At 44.8% G+C, this 12,277-nt stretch overlaps 1 protein-coding gene across 5 annotated transcripts in view; it reads right to left on the bottom strand.

Moving 5' to 3' along the window:
• FAM161A (FAM161 centrosomal protein A) overlaps positions 1-6,170 on the bottom strand; it is a 103,360-nt gene extending 97,190 nt beyond the window's left edge. For 2 of the 5 annotated variants that reach the window (XM_085612583.1, XM_085612582.1), the window contains exon 1: positions 5,871-6,170. In XM_085612583.1, the coding sequence (XP_085468709.1) occupies positions 5,871-6,062 (192 nt within the window). In that variant the 5' untranslated portion in view covers positions 6,063-6,170. The remainder of the gene's footprint in view (positions 1-5,870) is intronic. The other 3 variants (XM_085612581.1, XM_085612585.1, XM_085612584.1) reach the window with 3 other exon arrangements.
• Between the last annotated feature and the right edge of the window lie 6,107 nt (positions 6,171-12,277).

The raw sequence follows: 12,277 nt of genomic DNA, 5'->3' as shown, positions 1-12,277 counted from the left end.
TATTGAGAGGGCGTCTGAGCTGGGGCAGCCAGACAGCTCCGGTGAGAAACGACCGTGGGCGTCTGCTAACATCGGGATGGATATTTTATGGAACGTCCTGGAATTAGGGACCCTATGCCCTGCGTTAGCCCGAGGGGCTGTGGCAGAGTTGGGAATTATGAATTTTAATAGGAGGTGGTCAGACAAGCTAATGGGAAGAGGTAGGCTTACTGATATGTCAAAGTTGTGAAAAATTTGGTCTGGGGTATGGCCCTTCTCATGGGTGGCCGAAGGAATAGATGGAAACATGTTGCAGGCCTGTAGCGTCTCCAACAAGGAAATTGTTTGAGGGTCTTTTCCATTGTCCATATGTATATTGAAATCTCCCAGAATAAGGCAGTTGTTGTATTTTAAGGCCAGGGAGGAGGTGGCTGTATTAAGCGTGGTAATACAATGTCTAATTGCACCGGGAGGTCTGTTAATCAGAAAAACAGCCATGCTATGATGGGGGGATAAGGTACAACGGAAGCCTAAGGACTCTGCACCCTTGATGTTTTCCATCGGGATCGAAGAGCAGTCTAGTTTTTGATTGTAAATTATGGCGGCACCGCCCCCCTTCCCACTCGGTTGGTCCCTCCTAAGGATTTTATAACCCGTAAGGATGGCCGAGGTGATAGTAGGGTTGGTAGCTTTCAGTCAGCCAGATCTCAGTGAGAAATAAAACATCAGGCTGTTTGTCTAAAAGTAGGTCATAAATGTGTGGTTCATGCTTTTGCATAGAGTGACAATTTAAAAGGGTAGCTTTAAAGTCCTCTGTTTTCTTATTGTTTTTACACTTATTGTTGCGTGGTAGGATCTGAGGTGCGAGTTTCCTGGGCTGGCGGAGAGACTAGTTGCAGTTATTGCATCAAACGTCTACCTCCAAGCTCGGAGCAGCTGCAGAACACTGACAAAAGTGTAGCCGCCTAAGGCTAAGCAGTTTTTCCCTATTGTAATATAGAAGAAGAAACTCACCGGCGGGGAACTGGGCAGCATGGCCCGTGCCGGATGCCTCCAGGACGCCTCAGGGCGCAGACGGGCTTGCCTTTGGTGAGCTGTCAGCGCGCCAGTGGCACGCGTCAGCTGTACACATCCGTTTGCATCGGGTATATATAGGCTAATGCCTATGATGCAAACTTGATCGCTAAAGCAGCTGAGGAAGCGGAAACTGCGTGGGCAGAAGTGAGGAGCCCGATAGTAGCCCCAACCCTCTGTACAATCGGGGTATCAGCGGCGGTGGACCAGGATTGGAGGAAAAGCGAGATGTGAATCGGAGCAGCTAAGGAGGTGTAGGCAGGAAGAATCAAGTGCAAGTGCCTGTAGGTAGGAGAAATTGTTAAAAAGCAAAGAGTAATTCAGCCACACATATACATTTTAAAAAGTATTAAGGGCAGGAAACAGTAAATCCTACCGCAGTCAGCTGCGCGCGTCCGTTTACATCGGGAATATATAGGCTAATGCCTATGATGCAAACTGGATCGCTAATGCAGCTGGGGAAGCGGAAACTGCATGGGAAACAGGGGCTCATATTGGATCATAAATTCAAAGCTGTTCTGAACAGGGGCCCCCAAAACATGTTTGGCCCAGGGCCCCCAAAATCCTTAAGATGTCCCTGTACAAATAGTCTGTCCCCATGGTTTGTTCAGGTAGGTCACCAAAACCAAAAAATGTGCCTACTAAAGTAATTTGAAAGATTACATTTTACAAAATGCCTGCCTATATTTAGCACAATGTAATAACAATTCACCCTTAAAAGCCTATTGCCCCTAGCACATGCCTAACACAATACATAAGGCCTCCTTACTTTGGCATGCCTTTTCATTATAAACAGATTACACCTAAGGAATCTGACATAACTGTTCCCAGTAAACCAATAAGGCTTGTAGACTTTATCATTAGTTTGTCACCACAACCAAGTCAAAACCCTTGTACTAAGCGTAAGCTTTCCACAAGGCAATCATCCGGCATATAGTCATAAAGTACAAATGTATACAAAACTACAGTTGGCAAAGCAAAATAATATCTCTCCTAAAAGAGCCTAACATGGATGGATGTATTGCAAATCTTCTAGCTTCACTGTTTGTTCGGGTGGATCACCAACACCAAAACACTTGCTTACTACAGTAATCTGTGCAATTCCATATAACAAAATACCTGCCTCCAGGCCTCAGCACAGTGTAATAACAATTTATCCTTAAAAGCTCATTGTCTTTAACACATGCTTTTCACAATATGTAGGTCAGGCCTACTGGCTTTGTCACAACGTTTCATAATAAATAGATCAAACTTTTGAGATCTGGCATGTCTTGTCCCAATGAACAGATGAAACTTTTATCCTTTAAACCTGGCTTTAAACCTTACCCAGCGCTGGACTACTCAAGTGCACATAAACTGGCAAATATCATGCATAGAGTTACAAAATTACAAACATGTATAAAAATACAACTTGCGGAACAATATACAAACCCTCTCAACAGTCTAACAAGAATCATCACAGTATGTCAGAGTAGGTGGCCAATGCCAAAACCCTTGCCTACGATAGTGATCTACAAGATTACATCTAACAAAATACCCATCTACAGCCTGTAACACAATGTGATAATAACCAAGTGTTAAAGGTTTAATGAGTTTCACATACGGTTTTCACAATAAATAAGCTGGACTACCTACCCTTGTCATAATGTTTCATATGAAGCAGGCCAGACCTATGCCATTGGACAACATGTTTCCAGTGTTCTAATCAGGCCTATAGCTTGTCACCATAACCAACTTGGACATATAGTTTTGAGCATAAGCTTTTCCACAAAGCAACCATCAGATAAAAAGTTATAAAATTAGAAAGGTAAAACAAAATGACAGTTAGCTAAGCAAAACTCTCCTAGTGATACCCAACAAGGATTCTCAAAAAGCAAACCTTTGGTATCCATGGTTTGTCACTCTGGGTGAAAAACACCAAAACCACTGTCTACTACAGTAATCTGAGATTCCATTAAATAAAATATCTATCTGAAGGCTTTAATATACAGTAATAACAATCCACATCGAAATGCCCAACAACTAACATATGTTTTTCACAATAAATAAGTAAGGCCTAGCGCCTTTAACATTTCACAATAAACAGATCAGGCAAATAGCCATGATCATTGACTTGCCACCATAACCAACTCAGTCCTGCTGTATCACATAGAAACCTTGCAACAAGCCAAAAAGTACAGTACAGACTGTATTTGTAATCAATGTACATAGATTCGACCCAATCAAATCCTGTACTTGGGGGAATCAATATGTGGGTGCTGCCTGAGCCCCTCTCTCAGTAGGACACTGAAGGATCTTTTTTGTTGTTCAAATAAGGTGTCATGTCACACCTGAACAACCTTGTAGATCAAACACAAAAGGGCACTCTGAAGTCTAAAGGTAATGACTGCCCTTCCCCCATCTGTGCTGCTGGCACTAATAGCATTACAATATCCTGTTCAAGCAAAGACATACTACTCATGGCTCACAGAGCTGGACAAATAAAATGTTCACAACTACGTGGAGGGCAAGCACTTTTTGTGGAAGCACACAACTTCTGCCCAATCAAAACTTGTACTTCTGATTACCAACATCGGGCGGAGTCACTGCCCCTCGCCTCGTATGCATCTTAAAGCCCTTTCTTTAGATTAATCAAATGATGACTAAAGACAGCTGCGCTGTCCAGCCAGACCTAAAACCGAGCTAGGCTGCTGGACTGACAGATTTGTGGTCTCCGCCATCCCGTACAAGACAGTTTGTGAACAGTGAAAGGAGGAGCAGAGCGTTTCCCCAGAAAAACTTCTTTAACTGTGATCTCGAGAAATAGTTCACGGAGTGCTTCAAGCAGGAAAAGGAGAATGTCAAATTATGAATTGCACTTCAAAACGCAGCAAAGTAAGACCACTGGTACCAAACATAGGGCGGCCAAGCCTTTTTAGGTCGAGCATTCGAGACCTCTTGCATATACTTTAGTATATACTTATATGTGTTTGTACTTTGTGGGCTCTGGAGATCAGCCCTAGGACTTGTCTGCTTTCGCTTAGGGACTTTTTTTGTGTTCAACTGCCTCTATTTAACTGTCTTGATAGAAAACGACCAGCAGGGGTCAGTAAAATACCAGAAATGCTTTCTGCTAGTTAAACTCCTTCTATTTAACTTTCTTGATAGAAGACGACTCGCAGAGGTCGGTAAAATACCAGAATCACGTTAGCATTCTCTAGATTCCAGTCCATAGAAACTGTCTTCCACGAGCACCTGTAGACCATAATTTTTTTTTTTTATCTTGTATTTTCAGTGATATGAGCACCAAAGGCCCTGATTTTATATTAAAAACAGAGCTTTAGACTATACCATTACCCGCTGAAAGGCAATATTTCTCTCCATGTATTCCCATAAGAGGCGTGTCAGGCAGTTTGGTGGTTACCTTCCCTCTATGTTAAAGAACAGTAGATGTTTCAGCACCCAGACTAATGTGCTGCATAGCTAAATACATATATGGTCCCAAAGGCGAGACCGATTGCATTGCAAATGCTTGTTGTGGTTGGGAAGGGAATGAAACATCGCTAAGATGGGTTCAATGTTTAGAAAGTGTGAACGCAGCGGTATTATCTGCCTCAGAGTCTTGAGTGACTGGGAACCAGTGTTTGATTTAGTGGCTGTCCCAGAGGCTCTTAAGGCATGGGCATAGTAGGCCCTGGCCAAAGACCCCAGACTTTCAGGGGTCCCTCTGATACAGGCTACTGTGTTCTGTAGAGTCTTGCCTTGATGACCTTGAATAATTCTTAAACAGCGTTTTCCTTTAATTTAATTTTAATGTGGCTGATATGTGGGAGTCTATTACAGACATTTTGCAGAGAAATGTTTTGGGTTTTCAACACTATGCAACATCCATGTTTTTTTTTCTTTTAGATAAAACCAGGACATCACAAAAGAGAAATGCGTGACAAAGATGATCTGCAATAATATTAGTGAGCTGCCGCTCCTGTAAATTCTAAAATGTAAAATAGGTCACTATTCTTGAATCTTAAATGTAAACACATTAAGAATATGGACAAGTGTGCCTGTGCACTTTCAGTGACCTGGCCAAAGAGGGCATGAAAGAATTGATATTGGATCAAGAATCCAAAGCTGTTCCGAACACGGGCCTCCAAATTACATTTGGCCCAAGGCCCCCGAACTTTTTAAGATGTCCATGGGCTGTCCCGTGCTCCTCTGCTGTCGTGATGGGGGTGGGGGGGGGAGGGGGGGGGGTTTGGGGGGAGTACAGGAGAACAAGTGCTACTCGGCGGACCAAGGGAGGGTCGGCTGGCACAGCGGTGGGTAAAGAGCAGTTGCTGGTTTAAAGTGACAGCGATGGAAGAAGACAGGTGGGTTGATTGGTCAGGAGCCCGGCATAACGCTGAACGTGTAGAAACGCGGTAAGTGACAGGTACTGGAGCACCTGGACAGCAATAGTGTGACTGGGGAACTCGTATAGCTGTGGATGAGTGTACGGAGGTGAGTAGCAGAGTAGTGAGTGATTGGCCCAGAAGCCTGGAGGATGGCTTAACTGGGGATATCGGCTACAGTGGGGACTGGTGTACATGTCAGATAATTGGTACACAGCAGGGTTTTCTGGCAGAGTAGTGGGATGACAGGCACAGCACCGTGGATGGATAATGCTTGCACGATGCCCCCTCCCCTGTCCCCTCTTGCACGCTGCATCACAACCTCGGTACGTGCTGTACTTTGTACGTACACAGAGCGCGGCTGTAATTCTCTGCCCGAGGGACCCCAGGAAGTCTACACAAAGACGTGCGCTCTTCAGAAACACTGTGGAGTCAACCAACCCCAGGTACCTTGGTGTTCCTTGCTCCGCGGCGGCTGTCGCCCTCCTCCCAGTGCAGGGCTGCTCCTCTGTCCCGCCGCCGCCGCCACCTCTCCTCCTCTTGCTGCCGCTCGTACAGGGTGACGGGGGCGCGGGTGTGCGGGTTCACCGGGGTGCTGAGGCAGGAGGCGGCCAGCACCGAGGCGCGGTGCGACTGGTCCATGCCGCTCCCAGCCTAGGCCTGAGGAAGCGGACGAGCAGCCGTCCCAGCTAAGCAACGGCCCAGAGCGGCTCAACAGAAGCGCCGTAACCCGGGACACCAGCCGAGCAAAGTCCCGCCCAGCCCCGCCCCTGCAGTCACAGGCACTCAGCTAAGGCCGGTTTCTTCTGCCGCCTCATGCAGCGCAAGCTGGGGACATATTGTCAGACAACGGGGCCTTTTTTATAATAAAAAAAAAACACAAGCATTGGCATAGCCAATAGGTCTCGCTTTTGGGACCTTATAAGTGAGTAGCCATGCAACATTTGATGTTGTTTAATGAAGGATATTGTGCTGGATAACTAAACACTTATAATGTCCCAAAGGCGAGACCTATTGGCTATTCATTGGGGGGCCTTATATGTGTTTAGGTAGATCTATTGACGTTATGGACAGTGTTTATGTAGCTTATTTTATTGTATTGTATCTGAATTTATATAGCGCAAAACTGTCACCCTGCGGGTATCCTGGCACTGCAACTAGCCCTGTTGACACTAGGCAGAACAGATATCCTATCCACCGTTTCCAGGAGCTCAGATTACTCAACCCTAGGGAAGAGTCATGTCTTTAGACTTTCTAAATGGGAGTAACAATTTAGTCTGCCTCATATGCAGGGGGAGAGTGTTCCAGATTCGTGAGGCGGCTATTCCAGAAGCTCTACCGCCCGTCCTAGGTTTCTTGAATCTGGCAGTAGTTACCAAACATGCGTTGGAAGAACGGAGATTTCTCCCGGGCTTATACCAGGTGAATTTCTTCTGCATGGATATTGGGCCCAACCCGTGTACTGCTTTAAACACAGTGCAGAGAAATTTAAATAGAATTCTCTCCTTGACAGGCAACCAATGGAGGTCCTTTAATGCTGCCCTTGAGGAAGACCTACGCTGCCTATTTAATGACAGTTCGGCTACTCTAGACTGAATCCTCTGCAACTTCAATAGCACTAATTGTGGAGCTCCCAAAAATAACGAGTTGCAGTAATCCAATCTACTTGGAATTATACTCCTCACTACTAAGGGTCTAGTATCACTTGGTAAAAGTGGGAGAATCTGACAGTGCTTTGAGCAGGAAGAAACAGGTGCTAACTATCTTGTTAGCTTGTGACTCCATTTGAACATCGTCAATTAGAACTCCCAAATTACGTACTGTTTTCACTGGGACCAATGGTACATCCGTAGGGGAGAAACTAAACTCAGATGGCAGAGGCCGCAACACTTTAGCCATAGAGCAGTATACAACCTCTGTTTTTCCACCATGAAATTGTAAGGAGTTTGTCCTCAGCCAATTGGAAGTCTGTCGCATGCACTCCTGAAAGGTTTCTAACGACACTGCTTGGTTTCCTTCCATAGAGAACACTAATTGTGTGTCATCTGCATAGTTGACTATCTATTCCAAAAGACTTGATAATAGGAATCAGGGGCCGCAGATAGATGAACATAATGGGGCTTATTGCTGAGCCCTGTGGCACCCCATGACACACAATAGTCTTGGAGGATGTAAACAGCGGGATAGTCACTGCCTGTTGTCTGCCCATCAAATATGATTGCAGCCACTTCACCGCCAGCCCTCTTACTCCTATGTTCTATAATCTCTCAAGCAGTGTCTTGTGGTTCATTGTGTCGAATGCGGCCAACATGTCTAGCAATACTAGTACAGATGAATTACCATTGTCAGTCCGCATCCTCAGGTTGTCCAAAACAGTCATCAGAGCCGTCTCGGTTCCATGTCCTGGTCGAAATCCAAATTGGTCCTTATCTAGTAGGTAGTTTTCTTCTAGAAATAAGGACAAGGATTTACTGACTGCCCTCTCCAGAATTTTTACTGGCTAGGGTTAAAGAGATATTGGTCTAAAGCTCAGAGGGCTTGTCGGGTCCAAAGATGGCTTCTTAAGCAGTGGAGTCACCACTGCCTGTTTCCAAGCTTCGGGGACGGTTCCATTTTCCAGTGACTGACAGCATATGTGTTACAGCCACGGAAATAATTCCAACTGGAACTCTTACCATATCCTATATGGGAGGGGATCTAGTGGAGAGCCAGAGGATACACCATAGGAGAGGCTATTAAATGTGTCCTTAGTAAGAGTTTGGAAACACTCTAAGACAGTCAGCTGACAACCAAACAGTATCTCTGTCTGTTGCTCTGCAGTGGGTGTCGGAGATAGCTCATTTTCCTCCTCCAGACCACTGTTATTATTTACAGTTAGATCCCCAACAATCTTATTAATTTTATCCTCAAAATGAGTGGAGATATCATCACAGAGTCTGTGTTGCAGTTACCTTGTTACCCATACAGACAGGATTGGCTAGGTCTTTTATAATACCAAATAGTGTTCTTGTACTATTAGGTGCTTGCACAATAATTTTTGCATAGTATTCCGCTTTGGACTTGGAAATGGCTTCCTTATACGAGGCCTTTATCTGATTCCGCATACGACCTTCTCCATTTCCTCTCTGCTTGTTTGCGATTTTTTCGCATTAGTCTTAGCTCCTCGCTATACCAAGGGCCGACGGTTTCTTTCTGTTTTTCAGCCTTTTTATGGGAATAATCTGATCTAGAGTACTACTTATGTAATTACAGTAGATTTGATAGTTTTTCTCTACCGAGTTGGTTGGGGCAAAAATATTCTGTGCTGGGAAAATCAGGTGTGTTCTGTTTTTCAATAGTTTGGCCCATTCTCTACCCTTACGATAAGTTCTTGACTGATTTCTATTATTAACTAAGCTAGGCAGTGTAATCTTAAAATGGATTAAAAAGTGATCAGTCCAATGTTGAGGTAATACCTCAATCACCTCTGTCTCCCTACAGTTTGCGAACAGAAGGTCCAGGGTGTGTCCTCCCCGATGGGTTGGCTGATGCACAAGCTGGCACAGATTAATATTCTCGCAGATTTGTATTAGATCTCCGAGGTGGGACCCTGAGTTCCCATTATCCTTGAGGTTAAAGTCCCCCTATATGATCATCCTTGAGTGAGTTAGGGTCAAACGTGTGAGGGTATCAAACAAAGCTTGGTATTGAGTATTTAAACTCGGGGGCCTACAACAGATTATCCCTGGTAGTATCTTTCCTCTTGTAATGAGAAGCCTAGTAGTTCAATGCCCTCAACATCATCAATGTGTAGTGGAGTGAAGTCCCAGATCTCTTTAAAGATCACCCCAACCCCCCTCCCCTCCCGGATATCCCGGGCTTATGGAAAAAATGTATAGCCTTCTGGGCATGCAAACCCCAGTTCTACTGTGGTATCACTTCTAGTCCACGTTTCGGTTAAGAACAGTACATCTAAGTTGGCACATTCTATCATGGTTGACACTTCATGATGTTTCACTAAAGACCTGCTGTTAATCAATCCACATTTTAATCCACACAAGGAGTGGCCATCTGCAAGAGTACTGTAATTTGCAACCATAATTTTATGAGCTCCCCTAGCATCCCTCTTACCAATATGAAGCAGTTGTTCCCTAGAGTAGCATAGTCTTCTATTTCCGGACGTAAAATTGGCAGCATGGCTGGCACTGTGCGCGATCGATGCACGGACGGGTGCAGACGGGCTTGCCTCTGGCGTGTCATCGGTGCGCACACTGCGCGCGCTTGCATCACCCTTCCTAAATAGGGAGGTGTGTGCTAAGCGGCCAACACTAGCGCGCTAACCCAAAATGGCGCTGACTGAAGCGAGTGCCGGTAGGACTACTTCCCACCCGGTATCAGTGTGCAAATGTTTGTTTTATGGTGCAAGTAAGTGGGATAAAAGCTGGTTTTTTTTTTGTTTTTTTTTTAAATAGTATTCAACAGTAGCAGCAATAAAAAGATAAAAATTCCCTAGTACTCGAATCCTCTCGCAGCAGCAATACAATTATTTACCCCAATTTTAAAAAGCTTTCTAGCGTAAACAGGCAACAATCGGCCTCGCATTTGAGCTAAAGGTTTAGCTGTTGTATGTTGTGCGTGCTTGCATCACCCTTCCTAAATAGGGAGGTGTGTGCTAAGCGGCCAACAACTAGCGCGCGAACCCAAAATGGCGCTGACTGAAGGGAGCGAGTGGATGGTAAGAGGAGCTGTGCACCCTCTCCCCCACACCCCCCAGCGTTTACCTAGTTCCAGGCTGCAAAAGACAACCTTGGAAGCAGCCCCAACCATTAGCCCGAAGAGGTCATCCTGCACCCACAAACGATACACCATCCTACAAGAGGGAGGAGCTGAGAGATGCATGCATATCAGTGGCTAGATTAAAGCTCTGAAGTCGGCCTATCCACAGTCATGCAACAGACCACTATGTAAGTAAGGTCTTGAAAAACTGGATGTTCAATGGTCAGATCCGGAAGCAGAGAAATGCTTGCAGAAAGAAAAAGAAAGGAAAAAAAAGTAAAATAAAATCACAGGATTGCATATGGTTTCAAATAGCAAACTTATATAACCTGTAACAGTGGCCTGGTATTTGTGCATGGTCACTGGCGATGCTGCTTGCTATTCATTGTTGGCCTTATTTTACCCTTGCAGTCCCACATGAATTATTCATGTTCCATCTATATTATGCTCGGTAATCGCCCATAGGAAGGCATTGGTAGTTAACCTTTTTCAGAAATGGCTATCCATTCAAATCCTTTGACCATTTTGGCACAGCAGATAAACGTCGCAGGATTCCCTAAGAATCTTCCCTTACGGACTTTGTTGTTTCCCTCTATATTCGGATTCTCCGGTGTGGGCTTACACAAGAATGCGGTAGTCTTAGACCAAAATCAATCAATGGGAAAAACTAATTTTGTGTACATGAGTGAATAGGCTAGAAGAAAGGGATAGTGTCTTAATCCTCTACCAGATGCAATTTGCTTCAACTATCCCCATTTCCCTGTCCAAACATACCGCTTAAATAGATTTGGTATATTCGTTCTCCACAGGATACTTTTTGCCGGAAATTATTTATATTTATTGTATGTACTCTTTGAAAGCAGCAAGTGCTTCCCACTTCCTTTGTTGTCATATGTTACCTTTCCGACAGAGCCTAAGCTATACCGAATGTAAAAGAACATGAAACTTTGGAAATCGCTTTGACTTACAGAACAAAACTTGGGAAAACGCTTTGATTTATAGAACTAAGTTTGCATAGGCAGAGCAAAATAATGTGTTTACAAAAATATTTCCTGGTAACTGCTTGGAGGTAAGGTTGGGGCACATAACATTCTTCACCACATATAAAAATCACAAAAAATGTATCCATCACACCTGTGCTCTTCCAGAGGAAAGCCAATGAATGAATGTAGTCGAATATTCTAGAACAAAAATATATAAATGTTCAAAGTATTCACGTTTTTCCTTCACTTGGTATGGAATTCTATATGCTTTATATACAGATATTTACAATCTGAGCTTTAAAGGCTGAAGTACTGAGCATTAAATCACAAAGAACAGATTATGCAGACCAGCTAGTAGTCGATTTGCAAAGATTTATAGCAGTTATCATCCCAGGGGCACTGTTAGAAGAGTCACGGAATCTGAATGATGAATGGGAAGCTTTGTTCATGGCTGCAGACTGCCCAAATTCTAATTTAACGTGTTTGACCAAAGACAGTTAATTAAATTGACTCACCTTGGAATCTAAGCAGCTTCCCCTTAAGACAAGACTCGTGAGCCGAAGAATTGGAAAAATCCACAAATCAAAGGCGTGATTAGGCCCAGAGAACACAGCACCAGAATCAAAAGACAGGCCGGGCCTCACCTCAACGCACTCGGATCAGCAACGCAGGTCGTGCTGCACAGGGTGAAGAGCGGGCCGGAGGGTGCCTGCATAGTGACACCACGAGCTGTAGCCGTAAGGTACCCACGAGTCAAGGAAAAGACCAGAGCCTGCATCTGTAGCCAGAGCCTATGTGAAGGGAGGCGGTGGAGTTTGGTGAAAAGACATGGCGAGAGGAGGCTGATAACTGGAGTCTGTTCTCTGCTGCACAAGATATACCCGGTGAGTCAGGAATGCATGCGAGACTGTGCAAGCTCATGTGGACAAGACTGGCCGGAGAAGCATGCAGTGTGGCCACGGTGGATGCGGCTGAGGGCCCTGGCACCAGCAGGCATCACACTGCTGCGGGAACTGGTAGCGCAACAAACTGAGCAGGGAATCGACGGGGGGGCAGCTGAGCTGTGCGTTAGAGTGCAATTGTGGCTGGGAAAACAAAAGGAGCCGAATCACACATACT

The sequence above is a fragment of the Triturus cristatus genome, chromosome 6, assembly GCF_964204655.1.
Source record: "Triturus cristatus chromosome 6, aTriCri1.1, whole genome shotgun sequence".
Lineage (NCBI taxonomy): Eukaryota > Metazoa > Chordata > Amphibia > Caudata > Salamandridae > Triturus > Triturus cristatus.
The sequence above is the reverse complement of the archived record's forward strand: the minus strand, read 5'-3'. Positions and strand labels throughout refer to the sequence as shown.